General features: G+C 38.5%; 1 protein-coding gene across 6 annotated transcripts in view; it reads left to right on the forward strand.

Moving 5' to 3' along the window:
• PIP5K1B (phosphatidylinositol-4-phosphate 5-kinase type 1 beta) overlaps positions 1-22,571 on the forward strand; it is a 338,296-nt gene that overhangs the window by 306,287 nt on the left and 9,438 nt on the right. For 5 of the 6 annotated variants that reach the window (XR_011967427.1, XM_072611031.1, XM_072611030.1 and 2 more), the window contains one exon: positions 6,151-6,268. The exons of the other annotated variant lie outside the window; for it this stretch is intronic. Coding sequence is in view for 4 of the 5 variants with exons in the window: in XM_072611031.1 (XP_072467132.1) it covers positions 6,151-6,268 (118 nt within the window). In the remaining variant the exon portion in view is untranslated. Of the gene's footprint in view, positions 1-6,150; positions 6,269-22,571 lie in introns of those variants that run through there. 6 annotated transcript variants of the gene reach the window in all.

Raw genomic sequence — 22,571 nt, forward strand, 5'->3', positions numbered from 1 at the left:
CAAAAAAATCATGAAAAATGAGCCAGCTGCTTGCTAAAGGAGACCCAAAAAAATGCTGAAGAAAATAACACCTTAAAAAAATAGATTAACCTAAATGGGAAAACGAGATCCAAAAAATGAACGAGGAGAAGAATGCCTTAAAAAGCAGAATTGACCAAATGGAAAAGGAGATCCAAAAACTTACTGAAAAAAATGATTCTTAAAAATTAGAATGGACCAGATGGAAGCTAATGACTTTATTAAAAAATCAAGAATGAAAAAATAGCAGACAATGTGAAATATCTCACTGGAAAAACAACTGACCTAGAAAACAGATTCAGGAGAGACAATTTAAAAATTATTGGACTACCTGAAAGCCATAATCAAAAAAAGAGCCCAGACATTATCTTTCAAGAAATTATCAAGGAAAACTGCCCTGATACTCTAATATCAAAGAGTAAAATAGATATTGAAAGAATCTACTGATCCCCACCTGAAAGAGATCCGAAAAGGAAAACTCCTAGGAATATTGTAGCCAAATTCCAGAGCTCCCAGGTCAAGGAGAAAATATTGCAAGCAGCCAGAAAGAAACAATTCAAGTATTGTAGAAACACAATCAGGATAAGATAAGATCTAGCAGCTTCTACATTAAGGGATCAGAGGACTTGAAATATGATATTCCAGAGGTCAAAGGAGCTAGGGTTAAAACCAAGAGTTGGGGGGGCGGAGCCAAGATGGCGGAGTAGAAAGACGCACATACACCAGCTCCGAACCCACAGCCCATAAAATATCTGTAAAAAAGAACTGCCAACAAATTGTGAAGCAGCAGAAGCCACAGAACAATGGAGTGGAGGAGATTTCTGTTCCAGAGAGCCTGAAAACCTCTCGCAAAAGGTCCTTCACGCTGCAGACCCAGAGCCAGCTGAGCCCAGCCCTCTTTGGCCGTGCGGCGTGGAGAGGAGCAGATCCGAGCAGGCTTCAGGGATGGAATCGCCAGCGGCCGCGCGGGTCCCTCCACCCACAGGTGACAAGGTTCGGTGAGAGGGTCTCTTTGGCAGGTCAAGAAGGGAGTGGGGTGCCCCCATAACTCAGGCCCCCTCGGGAGGCAGCAGTGGAGGCGGGAGCAGACAGGGGCTCCCCAAGCAGGCAGGAGCCCGGATCCATTGTTGAAGGTCTCTGCATAAACCCCCTGAGGGAACTGAGCCCATGAGGCGGCCCTGCCCCCACCTGAGCACCCGAACTTGATCTCACACTGACTAGCAGCCCTGCCCCCGCCAAAAGTCCTGAGGCTGGGAAGCAGCATTTGAATCTCAGACCCCAAGCACTGGCTGGGCAGATCTGGAGGCGAGGTGGGGGGGAGGAGAATATTCAGAAGTCAAGTCACTGGCTGGGAAAATGCCCAGAAAATGGAAAAGAAATAAGACTATACAAGGTTACTTTCTTGGTAAACAGGTATTTCCTCCCTTCCTTTCTGATGAGGAAGAACAATGCTTACCATCAGGGAAAGACACAGAAGTCAAGACTTCTGTATCCTGGCCCACTCAATGGGCTCAGGCCATGGAAGAGCTCAAAAAGAATTTTGAAAATCAAGTTAGAGAGGTGGAGGAAAAACTGGGAAGAGCAATGAGAGACATGCAAGCGAAGCATGAGAAACAAGTAAACACCCTGCTAAAGGAGACCCAAAAAAATGCTGAAGAAAATAACACCTTGAAAAATAGGCTAACTCAATTGGCAAAAGAGGTTCAAAAAGCCAATGAGGAGAAGAATGCTTTCAAAAGCAGAATTAGCCAAATGGAAAAGGAGCTTCAAAAGCTCACTGAAGAAAATAGTTCTTTCAAAATTAGAATGGAACAGATGGAGGCTAATGACTTGATGAGAAACCAAGAAATCACAAAACAAAACCAAAAGAATGGAAAAATGGAAGATAATGTGAAATATCTCATTGGAAAAACAACTGACCTGGAAAATAGATCCAGGAGAGACAATTTAAAAATTATGGGACTACCTGAAAGCCATGATCAAAAAAAGAGCCTAGACATCATCTTTCATGAAATTATCAAGGAAAACTGCCCTGAGATTCTAGAACCAGAGGGAAAAATAAGTATTCAAGGAATCCATCAATCACCACCTGAAAGAGATCCAAAAAGAGAAACTCCTAGGAACATTGTGGCCAAATTCCAGAGTTCCCAGGTCAAGGAGAAAATATTGCAAGCAGCTAGAAAGAAACAATTCAAGTATTGTGGAAATACAGTCAGGATAACACAAGATCTAGCAGCTTCTACATTAAGGGATCGAAGGGCATGGAATAGGACATTCCAGAAGTCAAAGGAACTAGGACTAAAACCAAGAATCACCTACCCAGAAAAACTGAGTATAATATTTCAGGGGAAAATTTGGTCTTTCAATGAAATAGAGGACTTTCAAGCATTCTTGATGAAAAGACCAGAGCTGAAAAGAAAATTTGACTTTCAAACACAAGAATGAAGAGAAGCATGAAAAGGTAAATAGCAAAGAGAAGTCATAAGGGACTTACTAAAGTTGAACTGTTTACATTCCTACATGGAAAGACAATATTTGTAACTCTTGAAACTATTTAGTATCTGGGTACTGGGTGGGATTACACACACACACACGTACACGCACGTGCACACACACACACACATAGAGACAGAGTGCACAGAGTGAATTGAAGAGGATGGGATCATATCTTAAAAAAATGAAATCAAGCAGTGAGAGAGAAATATATGGGAGGAGAAAGGGAGAAATGGAATGGGGCAAATTATCTCTCATAAAAGAGGCAACCAAAAGACTTATTAGAGGAGGGATAAAGAGGGGAGGTAAGAGAAAAACATGAAGTTTACTCTTATCACATTCCACTAAAGGAAGGAATAAAATACACACTCATTTTGGTATGAAAACCTATCTTACAACACAGGAAAGTGGGGGAAAGGGGATGAGCAGGGTGGGGGGGATGATGGAAGGGAGGGCATGGGGAAGAGGGAGCAATTTGAGGTCAACACTCATGGGAAGGGACAGGATCAAAAGAGAGAATAGAAGTAATGGGGGGCAGGATAGGATGGAGGGAAATATAGTTAGTCTTATACAACACGACTATTATGGAAGTCATTTGCAAAACTACGCAGATTTGGCCTATATTGAATTGCTTGCCTTCCAAAAGGAAGGGGTGGGGAGGGAGGGAGGAAAAGAAGTTGGAACTCAAAGTTTTAGGAACAACTGTCGAGTACTACTCTTGCTGCTAGGAAATAAGAAATACAGGTAAAGGGGTATAGAAAGTTATTTGGCCCTACAGGACAGAGGAGAGGATAGAGACAAGGGCAGAGAGGGATGATAGAGGAGAGAGCAGATTGGTGATGGGGGCAGTTGGAATGCTTGGTGTTTTGGGGTGAGGGGAGGAGACAAGGGAGGAGAAAATTTGGAACCCAAAATTTTGTGAAAATGAATGTTAAAAGTTAAATAAATTAATTAAAAAACAAAAAAACAAGAGTCACCTGTCCAGCAAAACTGTATATAATACTTCAGGGGGAAAAATGATCATTCAGTGAAATAGAGGACTTTTAAGCATTCTTGATGAAAAGAATAGAACTGAATAGAAATTTTGACTTTCAAAGACAAGAAACAAGAGAAGCATGAAAAGGTAAACAGGAAAGAGAAATCATAAGTGAATTACTAAAGCTGAACTACTTATATTCCTACTTGGGAAGATAATATTTGTTATTCTTGAGACTTTTCTCAGTATTAGGGTAGTTTGGGGGATTATAGATATAGACAGACTGCACAGAGTGAGTTGAATATAAAGAGATGATATTTTTAAAAATAAAATTAAGGGGTAAAAGAAGAATATATTGGGAGAAGGAGAAAGGGAGAAATAGAATGGGATAAATTGTCTCTCACATAAAAGAGACAAGAAAAAGTTTTTTCAATGGAGGGGAAGAGGAGGGAGGTGAGAGGGCAAGAGTGAACCTTACTCATTGCATTTGATTTAAGGAGGGAATAACATGCACACTCAGTTTCATATGAAAGTCTATCTTACACTACAGGAAAGTGGGGCGGGGGAGGTGACAAGCTGGGTTGGCGGAATGAGAGAAGGGAGGGCAAATAGGAGGAGGGAGTAATTAGAAGTAAATACTTTTGAGGAGAGACAGGGTCAAAAGAAAGAATAGAATAAATGGAGGGGGACAGGATAGGATGAAAGGAAAATATAGTTAGTTTTTCACAACATGATTGTTATGGAAGTGTTTCTCATGACTGTACAAGTATAACTTATATCAAATTGCTTGCCTTCTCAATGGGAGGGTGGGGAGGGAGGAAGGGAGAGAAATTGGAACTCAAAGTTTTAAAAATGAATGTTAAAAATTGTTTTTACATGCAACTGGGAAATAAGACATATAGGCAGTGGGGTGTAGAAATCTATCTTGCCCTATAGGAAAATAGGGGGGAATGGTATAAGAGAAGGGAAGGGTGTGATAGAAGAGAGGACAGATTGGGTTAACAGAATGCACACTGTCTTGGGATGGGTGGAGGGGAGAGATGGGGAGAAATTTCGGAACTTAAAATCTTGTGGAAGTGAAGGTTGAAAACTAAAAATTAATTAATTTTTTAAAAAAAGAAAGAAAATGTCCAAATATACTAGATTTCGCTAGTGCATAGGATATTAAGATTAAATATGGGAACAAATCAAATAGTAGCTTAGTACCTACAAGTGAGTGGTCAACCATAGTATAATCTTGGAAACTTAAGAATAAAAGTACAAAGGCAGGAAAATGTAAGACAAATTTGGAGAGCAGGAAGTAGACAGTCCTATCTGGAGTGGAGAGTTTTGCAAAGGGACTAGTGAAAGAGAGAGCTGAAAACATAGGCTGGGACCAAAGGACCTTGAATGCTAAGCTAATAAAGAGAAAGGCATGACATAATGGTGGTAGTACTGTTTATGTTAAGCAGATCCTTTAGTCACAGAAGAACTCAAAGGATTTTTGAGTGGGGAAGTATCTTAGGAAGCCTAATTTGGTACTAATTTCCAGTATATATTTGATGATAGAGAGTGAAGAAAGCATATCCCATACAAAACAATCAGGTTGACCAAGCTTGACAGCAGTGAGAAAGGAAAGGGTGAATCTGAGACTCTAAAAGAATAGATAGGACTTGGCAACAGATTAAGAGTAAGAAAAGGAGTCAAAGATTCAATTCAACAAATATATATTAGGCAATGGGGAGCCTAAAGAAATGTTTGTTCAATTGAAAGATGATTCCTTTGTCCTTAGGGATTTTTTTTCCTGTATCAAAACCCAAAAGACATTAGTCCCAAAGTCATCATTCCCAGCTCTCCAAGAATCTTCTCCAATTGCAATCACAAAGAAAAATAAATGAAATTATATGATCAGGAGTCAAAAGTGGGATCTGGTATGAAAAAATAGTGTTATAAAAATATATCTTTTACATGGAAGCTCTTTGAAGAAGCAAAGTACGGTCTCCTGGGGTCTGTCCATTTCATATAGTGAGCATTCAATATGATTATTCTAGTTGGAGTATGTGCAAAGGGGTGTGTGTGTGTGTGTGTGTGTGTGTGTGTGTGTGTGTGTGTGTGTGTGTGTGTGTGTGTGTGTGTGCATGTGTAGTCAAGTCACCAAGCCAACACTGTGTTTTGCAATAAAAATACAAGGGAGCGGGGAACACAACCAAAGTCTCAACTTTCAAGAAGGTCACAATCTAATTCGGGGACACAACATGCAAACAACTATAACAAATAAGTTAAATTGGAGATGATGTCAGAGAGAGGACACTACCATTAAGGGGAATGGGGAGAAGGCTTCTTGCAGGTGATATTTAAGCTTGAAGGAAGTCAGGGAAGCCTGGAGGGAAAAACAAGGAGGAAGAGAATTGGAGGCATGGGGGACAGCCAGTGAAAATGTAGTCAAAAGATAGAATGTCATATGCAAGGAAGCAGGGGAGGGCAATCACTGAATCATAGAAAGGGACCAGGTAATAATGAGCTTTAAAAGCCAAACAGAAGATTTTATATTTGATTCTGGACTTAAGAGGGGTACAGATTTTCTCCCTTTAAGTCATTATAGTTTTCCTTTGTGGTGTTATTTTTCTTTTCCTCTTGTCTGGGGTTAGTTAGGTTCATTGTGTTTTCTTCTCATGTGTTTTCAGTAAAGGATTACCTTCAAGTTCCACTTTCACATTAGAAGACAGTGCCATCTACTTGACTTCTGAGCAGAGCACACTGGAAACACAGGACGATAATGCCTCTGTGTTGGACGTCTATTTAGTAAGTTGTGTTTGACTTTTACCTCTCTTTTTTTTAAACTCCAGACTTATCACTTAGTGGGTCCAGATGCCAAGTTTACGCATGGGTACATTTCATAAAATTAGACACACTTGATTTGTTTGTTGTTGTAGTTTTAAATGAATATAATGACATACCAAGGCTGGCCTTAAACAAGTGAAACCATTTTGAGTCCAACTTTAGTGTTCCAACAGTCAGTCAGTCTCTCCACAGTTTGTTCACTCAGAGCACAAAATGGACAAGTCAGAAAATACAGTATGCTAAGGACATTAGCACAATCATCTGATTCTGTTGTGGACTTCTGTGATAAGCCCATTTTTCAAAAGAGTAAATAAGGTCCTTCCTAAGGTCCATTCTACCCATATATCATGTAATTTCACCCTCTGCAGCCTGAGGGTATGTAATTCACTAAGTGAGTTGTGAATGGTGCCTAGAAAACTCTTCCAGAGAGTGGGAGAGGGAGAGAAACAAAGATCAACATAGATACAATGGATTCTCATTATTTGCAGATTACAAACTTGTGAATTTACCTACCCTAAAATACTCCTGACACTTTCTCAGTCTGCATAGAAATATGCAGAGCAGTGAAAAAAAAATGAGTCAAAGAAGGCAATCCCTTGCCTTCTTGTTTTATACTGAAAACAAGCGTCCTTATCAAGGTCTATTTAATGCCATGTTTTCTGAATTTTTGTGCATTTTTTTTTTTTTTTGGTGATTTTGCTTTTTCAAATGGCTCCATAGCTTATTGCTGTCTAGTGTTCCTAAGCACAAAAAGACTGTAATGTGCCTTACTGAGAAAAATACGTGTGTTAGCCAAGCTTCATTCAGGGATGAGTCATAAGTATTGTCAGCCATGAGTTCAGGTTATTGAATCGGCAACACAATCCATCCAAAAAAAGGAAGAGGAAATTCACCAGTCTGTGCATGGGGCCATTCTAAAAAATGCTAAATTAAATGTTGTGATCAGAGCCTCCCAGGAACTTAACCCTCTACTTCCCAAGGGGAAAAATGGTTCAGAATTCATTAATTCAATGTCTGCAGTGACTTTATAGAACATAACTACTGCAAATGATCAAAATGAACTGTATATATTTCTCCTTCACATAGATTCCCTTCTTTCTGTATTTTTCATTTTCTCAAGTAACATTGTGACTGACTGCAGCATTGCTAATTCCTAAGCAAAGGGTATATATACCCATGGGTATCATGGGTATATATGTGTTTCAGTCTTATTGAAAAGATTAACAAAGCAACAGAACCAAAGTTAAGTATGCATAGTTCAGAATCTTAGACACTTTAGAAAAGGCCTCTAGAATATTCAAATCACTGTTCTGATCCAGCTAGATTTCTGCTCCTTTCTTTTTACCCCAGGGGAGACAGCTCAGTGACTGCTTGGAAAGTCTACTTAACCTGAATCACTATAGAAACTTTAATGGAGGACCAGAAAATCTAATTGATCGGATAGTGTGTGTGTGTGTGTGTGTGTGTGTGTGTGTGTGTGTGTGTGTGTGTGTGTGTGTGTGTGTGTGTGTGTGTGTTTCCTATTAGATCTACCTCTATGAACTTCACCTACCCACCTGTGATTGACACTCACTGCCTATGAGCTAAGGGAGGATTAAGAGAAAGGAAGGAAAAATAGTCTGCTTGTTATTAATAGGTATTTGCCCCAGAACTATTTGAGAGTAGATCAGACTCCCTTTGAGTCCATGCCTTCCAGTGCCAGCTAAAGGTTTATCACAGTTTGGGAGAGGTATTATTAAGAAAAGGATACTAAGGCAGGTATTAGGAGATAGGAAAAGTGAAGCAGGCACCTGTCTTACTGTGTGATCAAACCCAGCTCTACCCACTTATTAATAAGTAAGGAGGCACTCAATAAGCATTTGTTAAATTGAACTACTTCCAGCTTCAACTGGTAGAAGTAGAAGTCAGTCATTCAAAATGTTGGTGGGTACCTCTTCTAGATAATTCGTAAAGAGCAATTCTTATTACAAGACACGGTCCACTGTTCATTGCTCCTCTACAAGTACTCTGAATTAACTTGGGGTTAATAAGAAACCAAGAGAGAAATAAGTATCATGGAAGTGAAAAAAAAGTTCACTTTCCATGCAATTCTTTAAGTGACTTAGGTTCTCCTTGCAAGACCTAAACAGTCATGTTTTTGTAATTGTTGAGTAGCTTGAGTTGTGTCTGTCTCCACATGACCCCACTTGGGGCTTTCTTGGCAAAGACATTGGAGTGGTTTGCCACTTCCTTCTCTGGTTCATGTTACAGATGAGGAAACTGAGGCAAACAGGTCAAGTGATTTGCAAAGGACCACACAGCTAGTAAAGTGTTTGAGGCTGGATTTGAACTCAGGAGGATAAGTCTTCAGGCACAGCACTCTTATCCACTGTACTACCTAGCTTCCCCCCCACCGAAAGAACTCATTGTCCCACTTCTTTCTCACATGTCTCTCTGTTCCTTGTCTTGCCCAGCACCTAACCTCATCTCCTATACCTTTTCTTCTCCATTTGCACCGTGCCTGTGAAATGTGCAACGATAGTGTTAAATTCTGATACTCTTTCTATTCCTTTAGCCCCTGCCTTTTCATTGCCTACCCTAGTGGGAGAAACCAGCTGGCTGCTTATTGCTAGTGCTGCTAATGTTTCCCATGCTTTGGGAGAATTTTAACTTTGTTCACAGCCCCTGCCGTCTCGTATGGATGGTAAACAACATTCCCTCTGAGCTTTGCTTTGGGTTTTTTGGTTTTGTTTTTAATGTAACCGACCTATACGGATCCTTCTATACGGAGAAGAGTCAGACTCTCCAGAGTGAAAACAAGAAGAAAGGAGCAAGAAGGGAAAAAATGTGCACATGCTTTTCAGCTTTATAGCAGAAGCTCATCATATTATTTTCCTTGCTTCTACTTACAGCAAAAATCTGAAAAGGAGTCAAATACACTCCTACATCCCCAAGAGCTTGGGGTAATGGCACCATTTATAAGTTTCTTGCAGTTGTAGAGGAAATCTAGATTTTCCTTAGCTAAAATGCAAAAATGGTGCTGAATTGTTGTCATTTTTCAGTAGTGTCCAACTCTCCATGACCCTATTTGGGGTTTTCTTGGCAAAGAAACTGAAGTGGTTTGCCATTTCCTTCTCCAACTCATTTTACAAATGAGGAACTGAGGCAAACAAGTTAAGTGACTTACCCAGGATCACAGAGCTAGTAAGTGTCTGAGGCCAGATTTTAACTCAGAAAGATGATTCTTTCCAATTCCAAGCCCAGTGCTGAAAAGATTATGTGATTATAATGTGGTGATTTGTTAGCGACAAATGGCTTGAAATCCATTTGTCTGTTTCCTTTGGTATCAAAGAAATCTGATAAACTAGTCTGTCTTCTTTCATGCTTTCAACTTTATTTGTAATACGTAGTTTACTAAGGCTTAGCAACTCCATTGTCTCTGACATCACTTTACCTATCTGGTTGTATAATGTGTATTTCAGGCATATAGATCACCATGTAAATTTGCTCCCTCTAAAAAAGAAAAAAGAAAAGGACCTCATTTCTAATTATTATTTTATTTCAAACACTTCCTATTTATAATGAAAGAACATTTGCAGAAAAGAAGAAGGGTAAAGATTCTGCTACTGATTAATGAACACTGACAGCTGTCATTTTCATTCCTGGCAGAACAGTATATAGTATGGTCTCTAGTACAGTATCAAGCTCATTTAATCGCATATTTGGAGGGGATTGTTAATGAGAGATGGAAATAGGAAATAGATTGTTTTATTGTTGTGAAGACTATATTTTTCATATTTCATTTCTATCATTGAATGTTTTCAAGGCAGCTAGATGGTTCAGTAGATAGAGTGCTGGCCTGAGATCAAGAAAACCTGAGTTCAGACGTGGCTTCAGCCCCTTATTAGCTGTGTGGTCTTGGGAAAGTCACTTAACCTCTGTTTGCCTTAGTTTTCTCATCTGTAAAATGAGGATAATAATAACTCCTACTTTCCAGGGTTGTCATGAGGATCCAAAAAGATATTTGACACAGTGCTTGTCACAAAGTAAGTGCTATATAAAGACCAACACTTTTTTCCTCTCTATTTTTTATGTTCTAGTTTTTTCATTTGGGCAGCTAGATAGTACAGTGGAAAGAGTGCCACCCCTGAAGTCAGAAAAACTTGTATGAGTTCCTGAGTTGAAATCCAGCCTCAGATACTTACTAGCTGTGTGACCCTGGACAGGTCATTTAATCCTGTTTGCCATCTGTAAAATGAACTGGGGAGGGAAGTGACAAAACATTATTCTAGTATCTTTGCCTAGAAAATCGCAGATGGGGTCACAAAGCATTGGACATAACTAAAACAACTGAACAACAACAGATATTTTCACTCAGTCTCCATAATTATACCAGGCACATGAAGTGTGTCTGACTTCTTTAGGAATAGTCACCCCAATGAAGTGGATTAGTGACCACAGAAACTCCCATTTCCTCCCCATTGCTGAGGTTTAAGATTTTCATCTACTTCCTTGTCTGCCTCTTAATTCTTGCCTGGGATGGGATGGAGTGTGGAGTGTGTATACACACACACACACACACACACACACACACACACACACACACTATCCCAGCTTTTCACTTAGAGGGTAGTTTGGGTGGCATTTGCAGTGGCAAAACTGGTGTTGTCAAGGGAGAGTTAGTGCTATCAACCAAAAAAAAAAAAAAGGCATCACAGTTGACAATTGAAGTGAAGCTGAGGGTAGTTAAGTGTTTCAGCACTGATGTCTCGGATAGCAGTAGAATCACTGCAGTACCAAGAGAGGGTAGCATTACTGGGATGAGCTATAAGAAATGTGATTTCCAATATCAGTAGATTTAATTAGGTTAACCAAATTACGTGCCTTCCATCATGGAGCCAAAATAAGACCTTCGTGTGAACACACCTTGCATCATCTAGGAGAAAATTCTCTGATTTAAGCTTATCTTTATGTCGCTATACCCAGGGTTCTGACAAAAAGGGAAACAGCTGGGATCAGAGTTCATAATATGTGTGCCCATAATGCCTTTCCTAGAAGTCTGTTGGTTTATTATAAACATTTAGGACTGGGGAGTTAGTGTTTCAGTATAGGTAGAATCTATGATAAGAGTCCTTTCAATTCACCCTAAGGGAAACTTAGAGAGCCCAGGCATAATAGGAAAAGATGATAAGCCATATGTCTTATCCTTGTCTTTTATTCCCTTCCCTCATTATCAGTTACTCAAATTTTACATTGATTTTAGCCTAATATCATCTCATAGGTTTCCCCATCCCTTAACTCATTCCTCCCTCAGTGGTCTCAACTTATATCAAACCCACAGAGCCTCAACCCCTACCTAACTCTTGTGATAAAGTATCCAAGATAACCTGAGTCTATCTTTTCTCTGGAACATGGAATCTCTACTCCAGTCCTTTGCGTACTCAAAGATAGCACTTATTTGCAACTTAACAAGTTGGATCTAAATTAAAAGAGAAAGAAACCAACATATTATAATGACATTTTACACCTCTCTGTTTCCCATTGCTAACAGTAGAAAGTCTCTAAAGCACTGTATGCTTGAGAGACAGAGATGGAGAAAAGTTGCGAGGTTTGAGTTCCATTTTGTAATTATCCAGCAAAGAGTGACCTGGTCAAAGTCAATAGGTCGCAGCAGAAGAAAGGAACACAGGAAGGAAGGGATGAGGACTGGGAAATATCCCTCAATTAACATGGATAGAAGGTCCTAAGCAGTATCTCCTTTTCTTTTACTCCCTGGAACACCCTTTCCTGTTCTTTGGATCCTACTTCCCATCCCTTACACACCCTTACCATCTTGAAAGAACCAGCACTAGTGGTCTGGAGATGGGGAATACAAGTCCCTACTGCCTTGTGATTAGGAAGTGGAAAATTCCTATTCCCACTACTGAGGTAGAAAGAGCAAGGGTCCAGGCATCTCACACTGGAACTTTGAATCATTTTTCTCCCCAAAACATTATTCTACATAGTGGCAGAATTCTATGGTACTATGAGTTCGGTGTATATTTCAGATATACTATAAGTTATATACTATAAGTTTTTATGGGCTGGCCTGAAAACCTACCATTTATAACCTAACCACTATTTATAAAACTGCATAATTGAAAGGCCACAAGTTAAAAGAGCTTCTCGTCCTAACCTTACTCCTAGCTTATTTGGGCTTAGTTTGCTGGGTTTCAGTTTCTTCATCTGTAAAATTTAGAAAGTTGAACTAGATCAAGGTACATCTTTTTTGTGTAATGGATCCTTTTTGGTAGTCTGATGAACACAATGGATCCCTCTCAGAAAAATGTTTTTAATGCATAAAATACACAGGATTACAAGAAAAATCCATTACACTGAAATCATATCGAAATATTTTTAAAACAAATCCAGATTCAAATATAGCTAGAAATAAAATTACAAGCTTGTAAAATAAAACAAAAATCCAGGTCAAGAATCCTTGAACCAGATCATCCCCAAGGTCTCTCCTACTCATTCTACAAAATGTTCCAAAGTTTCAAGATTCTTTGAAATGTTTCAAATTCCAAACAATCACGTGATATACAATCTTTTATAACAGAGCCTGTTGATAAGCTGGGGATGCCCTAAAGAAAATTCCTTGGAGAAAAAGATGGCAGAGAGTATGGCCACTCCAACTTTACTTTTCCTTCACATTCTCTGCCCCAAACCTTAAGAATATTTGAAACAGCTGCCTGTCTGGAAGGCTCTGAATCATTAACTTTTAATTCCAGGGTGTGTTTTCATGCATGGAGATTTTCATTTTACATCTGCATGTTCATTCAGACCTAAAAGTCTACTCACTTTAATAGCTCATTACCCTCCTTTCAATTTTCATTTGCCTTCACATTTAGTATGGAGTAACTGAAAAATGAAGGATATGTCTCTACTGGGTTAAAATGAAGGATCAGAGCACACATTTTTGTCTTTTTTTTTCCCTTGGTCTTTTTAGTATCCAGGATACCATGATTGTTCTATCATCATCTGTACTTAAAGCACTAGCCTATTATAAATGGAAGACTGTTTAGTATTTTAAGAGTGTTTATGAGTAGCAAGACTTTTCTTGAAGGATTATTTCCCTTTTCAAGAATATTGTTTTTATACACTGTATCTTATACATATATGTACAGAATAGAGAGTGTATATATACACATCGTGTGTATGTGTATATATTGTTATTCACAAGACCAATCCCCAGAATCTGAAATAGTTTTAGAAAGAAATTTATCAGGTCATTTGGTGGAGAGACAGAGAGAGCCAGAAAGAAGGTGTGGCTCCCTCTCCAGGTTCTGGAAAGTTTATATTATATAGGATTTTGATGAAGATTTCCACACACTAGTCACACAGAAATCAAATTAAAGGAAACCAAAACATAAGACTGAGTGGATCCAAAACAAGTCCTGGATATGGATGGAGATGCAAAACAAGAATGTTTTGGTTCTAGCACCTGCGGGCACCCAAAATGTCAAGCGCTATCTTTAGCATTCCTAGAGAGTTACTGAGGTGAGGCAATATTCTGGGTGCAAGCAACCTCCAATCACCTAAAGTAGGATCTAAACATAATTAATAAATTATAAATAATTCACAGTATGTGTAGACACACATAAGTATTCATATACTTATGTATGTTTATGAGAGAGAGAGAGAGAGAGAGAGAGAGAAATTCAAATTGATTCAACCTATTCCTGTGACATAATGTAGGAATAGTTTTGGAATGTCCCCACTGGGGGCTCAGGGCATATGTAAGTATGGCACATTGAGGTATGGTAGTCTGAGATATCATAGTGTCTGAGCTATGAGCATTGTGAAGATACCTAGAATCAGAAAGAGGAAGAGGAAAGAAAATTCCAGGATGGTCTCTCTTGAGCTGAGTGGAGGACAGGGGAAGTCATATTGGAGAATGAGCTGATCTGTTCTGTAGTGAGTGGCCTAATTTACAGCAGATTAGGGGTGGGAGTGGGAACGGGCATTATTGTCGAATTCATGGGAGGAGGGACAATGTTATGCCAACAAAACATTTCAAATGTGTTGATTTAAATATAACTGATAATAAATGGAATCTCCTTTGAGCGGCCATACTGTATATTATATATGTGTAAATTAGAATAACATTTTTCCCTCAGTTTACCTGAAACAAGAATACAACAAAAATAATAACACTTCCTGTAGCCCTTTAAGGTTTCTAACAACTTTATATATGTAAAATACTTTGTTATTCATATGATCCTCACAACAATCCTATGAGACAGGCACTATTATAATCTCATTTTACAAATGAAGAAACTCAGGCAAACAGTTAAATGACTGGCCCAGGGTCACATAGCTAGTAAGTGTCTGAGGCTGGATTTGAATTCAGGTATTCCCGATTCCTACAATCTATCCATTGCACCACACAGCTGCAGCTGGTCTGAGTTCTAATGAGCTCACTGAAGGCTTCAGTTCAGGTTTCACATTATCCAGTTAGGATCTGAAGATTTAGATCTGGAAAAGCCCTTTGAAAGTCATTGAATTCAATGATGAGGAAAGTGAGGCCCATGGAGCTGAAGTGATTTGCCCAAGGTCCTCAGGTTTCCCTCAGGTCCTGCATTTGACTCCAAATCCAGAACTCTTTGCACCTCTAACACAGAAGTCCCTCATGTTAAAGACAAAGAAATCAGTGCTTCAAGAGGTAGGCAAAGGGACTTGCACAGAGTAACATGGTAATAAGGAGCATACTCAGCATTTGAACTCAGGTTCTTAAACTCTGAAGTCCACTGCTTAAGAGAGAACTTGACCTTCAAGTTGTTTCTATTTGTGGCAATCTAAAGCATTTTGATTTAGGAGTAGCTGGGTGGTACAGACATGCTGGAGTTAGAAAGATTCATCTTCCTGAGTTCAAATCTGGCCTCAGACGTTACTAGCTGTGTAACCCTGGGCAAGTTACTTAACCCTGTTTTCCTCAGTTTCCTCATCTGTCAAATGAGCTGGAGAAAGAAATGACAAAGCATTCCATTATCTTTGCCAAGAAAACCCCAGTGGGGTCACAAAGAGTCAGTCATGACTAAACAACAACAAATCATTTTGGAGATATTAAAATAGTGGGAGATTTTTATTTTTGAATGATACTTTTAATCTGTGACCAAAGGCATGCTTTCCATTGGTTTTAGCTATGACAACAGCTGATTAGGGCATTAAGAATGCAGCATACTGTATTGGTAAGGGGAAATGATAATAGTAGCTACTATTTAAATTGCCAGAAGTACTGAAAGTCCATTAATGCAGCTCTGTAAGTTGTTTCAATTTCTAAGAATTCTTCCTGGTCCACTATAGAACACAAGGGAATGCTAATGGAAAAAGTGGCAAATTGGAACTCAAAGTCTCATAAAAGTGAAACATGAAATTAAAAAAAAATTAAATTTAAAATTAAAAAAGAGTGGCAAAGCCATTCCACAGAAAAGAATGATGGGTTTGATGCCTGACAACAGAACTGTAAGGGAAATCATGAGATTGCTTTTTTAATAATAGTAATAATAATTTGTTATAATATATAATAATCTGGTAATAATAATATCTGCAGAATGATAGTTTTCTCTCTAACGTCTTATATCTGGGTTAGGCCTTTTTTCTTCAACCTAACCATCATTCCATATTAACATCTGCTTCATTTTATTGGCATTTAATCTAGACATATATCTCTGCAAAATGTATTTTCAAAGTACAGAATAACAGGGCAAGTAGGAAAAATCACTTAGCCCTTCCTTTAACTAATCTCCCTTATCAGAGATGTCAGTTATGATGTCAGATGGATGTGAAGAATGATTATATTTTTACTGTGAATTAATAAATAGGATAAAGGGTAGCAGAGAAATGAAAGTGACTGAAGGAACAGATTAATGTAATTTTATGGGAGAGGCAACATGATGCAGTGAATCTAGAGCTAGATTTGAAGTCAGAAAGGCATAGTCGGGTCCTGTCTCTGATATAGAATGGCTTTGGGATCATCATAGGTGGGCAAGATCTCAGCATCTCAATGGCAACATCTCAATGCCAAAAGGCAGTTCTTCAGCACTGAAAAAAAATTGCAATTCTGCATTAATAGAGGGAGTCCTTTCCCAAGGATCCACAAAAGTTGGGAAGAGGAAGGAGGGAATAAAAGCAAGCACAAGTCTGGGGTAAAAGGATCAGGGTGAAAGAAATCACAGGTGGGGTAGGGTAAGAGGTACTTTGGTGTATGGAGGGGTTCTGTAAACATAGAGATGGCGTGATAGAGAAGAAAGTGCACTGGGACTTGAGGACCTATGAGTTTACTTCCTCAATGTTATTTAGGATCATAGAAGCATAGATTTGAAAATCGTAAGATCATAGATTTAGATCAGGGAGGGACTTGAGAAATCATCAGATCACCATCTAGAATTCTAGATTCTAGGGCTTATTAAACTTTTTCTACTCACAGTCCCTTTTTGCTTTTTGGCACCAGTCCTTGGCGTTGTGTGGCCTGAGGGTATGTGCAGTGCAAAGTGTGCATGCTTTGTTTTCAGAACCAAGGATGTAATGAAGTTGTGCAGTGCAAAATGGGCAAGAGGAAGTACCTCAGATTCATTTGATTTTGAATTAATTTTTGATGTTGTGTAAGTTTTTTTGGTTTTTTTTTTACTGTTGCCATATAGGGTCATAATCCACAGTTTAGGAAACTCTGATTGGTGTCAGACTCCAAGGGAATCTCTTCCATTGTATCTTGACTCAGAAAAACCACTTATTAACATTATCTAGGTTCTGTTATATTTTATTTATTTTGTTAAATATTTCCCAATCACATTTTACATTTAATTCTAATTTTCTTTCTCAATTACATGCAAACAAAATTTCTTAACGTTTGCTTTTTAAAATTTTGAGTGTCAAATTCTCTCCTTCCCTTCCTTCCTCCTTCCTTGAGAAGGCAAGCAATTTGATATAAATTATATCTATGCAGTCATAAAAGCATTTTTTGCATTTAATTTTTTTCTTCAATTACACATAGACAAACATTTTTAATATTCATCTTTTTTTAATTTTGAGTTTCAGATTCCCAATTACATTTTAATCTGGTTCTTACAATTGGCCTGTGTATTTGATACCTCTGATATAGTACAACCCTCTTATTTGACAGATGAGAAAACAGGTCCAAAAAAGCCAAAAACACACCCAAGGTTGCAAAGACCACAAAATGCAGAGCTAGATGAGGCATTAGAAATCAGCTCCTGTGATTCCAAATGCCATAGCCTTATCGCTATATTGTGTTATATGCTGGGTGACTTAGGGCAAGACATTTGACCTCTCTAAATCTCAGTTTCCTCATCACAATTTTAAAATATTTATTAATTTATGTTAAGATAATGATAATAAACCTATTGCATAGTAACATACATACCATTTTAGGAAAGATAATTATATTTTTAAAAATAGTGAGAAGTTACATAATTTCATTTATTTTGCAAATTTCTTTAATGTCTAAATTAATAGAAGACAGCTGGATTTTCATATCTGCTTCTGTGTTCAATCTGTTGCAATATGTTATCTTTGTTGAAGAATATGAAGAAAATCTGGCCTTCCACAGTTATATAGTTTGGAAAAGAAAGGAGTTTTTTATTGGTAAATAACATCTTAGTATGGTTATGAAAATAGTTTCAACCTCACAGACTCCTCCCCAAACAGAATTGTAAGAACCCCCTTGGGTCTTTGGTCCAAACTTGAAAATTGCTGGAGTAGTGGATAAATACTCATTCTAGGAGTCAGGATGGCCTGGGTTCCAGATCTGCCCCCAACATATGCTAGCTATCACTTAACCACTCAGTGCCTCAGACAACACTGCAAAATGGTAAGAAGTTACAGATGACTTGCAAGTCTCCATCTATAGGAGTTTCCAGACCAGACCAATAATCTGTGCTATGGCTCACAAAACTATTAGCTGTTTAAGGGATGGTTTGTAATGAATTTGTATCAGTGCTGGAATGAATCCTTTTTTATTTTTATTTTTTTGCCAGCTAGTATCATCCCAGATGGCTCATGTTATTGTCATCAAAAAGTGATCCCACTGTACCATTTAATTTCAGAGCTGGAAGGGACCTTAGAGGTCATCTAGTTCAGGATTTCTCAAACTTTTCCCACTCAAGACCCCTTGTTACGTTTTGACTCCTTATGCTTTTCAGCCACATTGGTTGGCATTGTTTGCCCTGAGGGCATACACAATGTAAAGTGCTTTGTGTTCAGAACCAAGGCTGTAATGAAGTTATGTGATGCAGCATGGGCAAGTATTGCAAGAAACACCTTTGGATTGATTACGTTTGATTTTTAATTAATTTTTGGTCTTTATGCATTCAGAAACCTTTTACTGTTGCCAAATTTTTTGCACCTCCACATGGGGCCGCAACCTACAGTTTAAGAAATGCTGATTCTAGGTTATTTTTTTTTTAACAGAAGTATTTAGGACCAAAGAAGGGAAACAGCTCACCTATGGCTCATAGCTCATTCACTGTACAGTAAGGGCTAGAACCCAAATCTCCTGACTCCTAGGCCTAATGCATTTTCCAAAATGGCTCTGTAATCTCAGAAAAGGTCTTTCCCTCCCCTAAGATATTATAAAAAATAATCTTGATAAATAGGATAAAGAAACAGACTTACAACTTTATCACAACAAATTTGAGCCTGACTGTCCAAATCCTATAGCATCCAAATGGGATTCCCATGTTATAAGTAGGATGACTGAATTCTAAAATCAGTGAGGTCAAGCTAGTGATCTCATTTATGAAGCTATCCATGAAAGTTGTTAATGTTACTATGGTTGGAATGGTTATGATTGGAGCAATAAGAGAGCATTGGATTTTCAAATAAATTAATTCAAGGATTCTTATCTTGGTCAGAGCTTTGTTGAACTAGAGTAATTTTTTTTTGCAGTAATCCAATTTTACAATTAAAAAAACTGGACTGTGTTGTATCTTTACAGACAATGCTGACTTCCACCTCATTTCCTCATTCATTTCCATTTATCCCATAGACCTGGGTGTAGTTGACCCTTATCTCTTGCTCACTTGTTCACAATCTTCTACATTTGTCAGTGATTCCCCAGACCTTCCAATCTCTTCCTAATGCTTTTTTAAATTCTAATCTCTTTTTATTTTTTAAGACAGTATTGAGTCTCATTGGGAGAATGGTAACAATACCTCATATGTCTATAGCACTTTATATGTTAAAAAGTATTTTCACACATATTATTTCATTTTTCCTGGAAAAAAAATCCTGTAAAGTACTTGGTCAGAGGAAAGAGGAAGGTTATTTAGTATCTATCTCACAGCATTGACTTGGAACAGCCAGGTAAATCATCATAAGCCCATTGATCAGGAATTTATTTTAAAAAAACTAATAGGTCAGTCCTTCAAGAAATCAAGTTATAAATACATATGAATTTTGATTAAAATAAAAAATGATACAATAGGAGGGATGGATGCCTATAATATAGAACGATGCTTGTTCACTGGACTTATCATTCATCAGATATCTATTAAGTGCCTACTTACTGGCAATACAAAGATGAAAAGGAAATGGTTCCTGCCTTCAAAGAGCTTACTTTCTAATGGAGGGAAGCAACATGTATAAAGATAAGTCAATAAAAATGTATACAAAGTAAATAGAGATTATTTGGGAGGCATCCTGACAAGGGGAAAAAATCAGCAAATAACCTCTTGTGGAGCTGGCAAATGCCTTCAAGTTGAGCCTTCAAGAAAACTGGGCATTCTAAGAGGCAAAGGTGATGAATTCCAATTATGAGGAACAACTTGGGCAAAGACCTAGAAATGAGAGGTTAGAGTGGTATGTATGGGGAAGAACAAATAGACCTGTTTGACTGAAACATACAGTGTGTGATATGGGTCAAATGAAGTTAGTCTGCAAAGATTGATTGGAGCCAGATTAAGACAAGGTTTGAATGCCAAACAGACACATTTATATTTTATCCTAGAGATAATAGAGAACCACCAAAGCTTCTTGAGAAAGAGAATGAGATGATAAAACTGTCCTTTAAGAATATCAATTTGGTAGCTGTAAAGAGGTAGGGAAGCTAATTATAAGGCAATTATAAGATGATGAGTGACTGAACTGGGATTGTGGCTGTGTATGACCAGAGTGAAAGGGTTGTGTCTTAGACCCAGGACAGGATGGATGCCAGAGATATTGGAGAAATAGAAATGACAAATCTTGGAAACTAAGCAGGGGGCAGGGAAGGAATTAGATTGAGGAGTCAAGAATAACTCCAAGTCTCTCAATCTGGGTAGCTGGAAAGCTACTTGACCAAAATAGGGAAATTTGGAGGGGGAAATGAGTTACATTTTGGACATGGCAATTTAGAGATGTCTAGAGGACATTCAGTTGCAAAGAAAATGTCAGAACTGGAAAGGAACTCAGAAATCCCTTAGTCTATGTACAAATGGACTTAATTTTGTACATATGGAAACTGAGGCTAAGACGTGTATTGGTCCAAAGTAATATAAACACAAGTCCTTAGTGGCAGAACTTGGACTAGTACCTAATTCTCCTAATTTCTAGGCCAGCTCACTTTTCATTCATAATTCTGCTCCCTGCTTCTAGATAACCAAGGAAGAACCGGTGAAAATGTTTGGAAAATATATTTAATATTTTGAAAAAGAACCATCCAGGATAATGCTTGATCTAGATAGAATTCTTAAATGGAAAATCAAGGGTTCCATTTGGTTCCATCCACAGTTTCTTATCTGGTCTCCAAAATGAGGGCCATGGCTATGTGATCAACCAACTAAAAGGTGAGAAGATGGGTCACATCCCATTCTCATTATAGGATTTGTCTCTAATACAACCCCACCTACCTTCATCCCCCAACACCACCCAATTGTGCCCTCTTGCCTCTGCAGTACAGAGTCCCAACTTTCCCTCTTCCTAGATGGCCATTGTCCATTCAGGATAGTTATAACCTAACTGCTCCTCAGGCTTTCTTGTAGAAGCAATTTCAAAAGTACCCAGATATCACTGGGAAAAATCCCACTTCTACATCCTGCCCGTCTGTACCAGATCACCTTGTGGTTATGACAGGGAGCTAATGGAGGGTAGGTTCTGTGCTAGTGGGATAGGACAGTGATCTACAAGTAAAGAAGAGCACTGCCCCTCTTTATTTGGGGTGGGACAGAATGAGTCACACAGTAGGAACAAGTATGAGTCACTTGTGACATGTTTTTTATCTTATTATATTTCTTTTCCCCAAATCCATCTCTCTTCCTATATTACCATTGATAGCACCACCATCTTTCCTGTCACCCAAGTTATCACTGCTTCATTGTACCATATAGTTTGGGCCTTTATCACTTCCATAGGGACTGTTATAATAGCCTCCTAATTGGTCTCCCTGTCTCAAGTCTCTTTTCTCTCCAATCTATCCTGCACACAGATACCAAAGTGATTTTCCTAAAACATGGGTCCCTATTAACTCTCAGATCAAATTTCATCTTTGTATAATGTACATTGTAAAAGGTATCAGGTAACTAGGTGGTCCAGTGGATTTAGAGGGCTGGGCCAGGAATCAGGAAGACTCATCTTCCAGGATTCAAATCCAGCCTCAGATACTTACTAGCTGTGTGACCCTGGGCTTAACTTAACTCTGTTTGCCTCAGTTTCCCCATCTCTAAAATGAGCTGGAGAAGGAAATATCAAACCACCTCACTTTGCCAAGAAAACCCCAAATGGGGTCATGAAGAGTCAGACATGACTGAAAATAACTGAAAAAAGCAACAAGTTAATATAGTAGTATGTATGTGTAATCTGGGGCAGTTAGATGGATCAGTGTATAGAGTGCTGGGCCTAGAGTCAGGAAGACCTGAGTTCAAATGGGGCTTCCAATGCTTAGTAACTGTGTAACCCTCGGCAAGTCACTTAAGCTTCTTTGTTTCAGTTTCCTCTTCTGTAAATGAGCTGGGAAAGGAAATGACACACCACTTTAGTATCTCTGCCAAGAAAACCCCAAATGGGTCATGAAGAGTTGAACACAACTGAAACGACTGAACATACTTAATTTTTTCTTGTTAAATGTTTGAAGATGGTCTTTTAGAACCGTTCTTCTGTGTCCCCTTCACAGAATCTTTGGAAATCAAAATATCAGCAAAATATGAATAAGGTACAATGGGGGAAAGTGTTGGATTTGGAAGTCAGAGACCCTTGGTTCAAATTCCATCTCTGATAATACTTATGTGGCCTCAGGCAAATCACTAAAACTCCT

Source organism: Notamacropus eugenii, chromosome 1, assembly GCF_028372415.1.
Source record: "Notamacropus eugenii isolate mMacEug1 chromosome 1, mMacEug1.pri_v2, whole genome shotgun sequence".
Taxonomy (NCBI): domain Eukaryota; kingdom Metazoa; phylum Chordata; class Mammalia; order Diprotodontia; family Macropodidae; genus Notamacropus; species Notamacropus eugenii.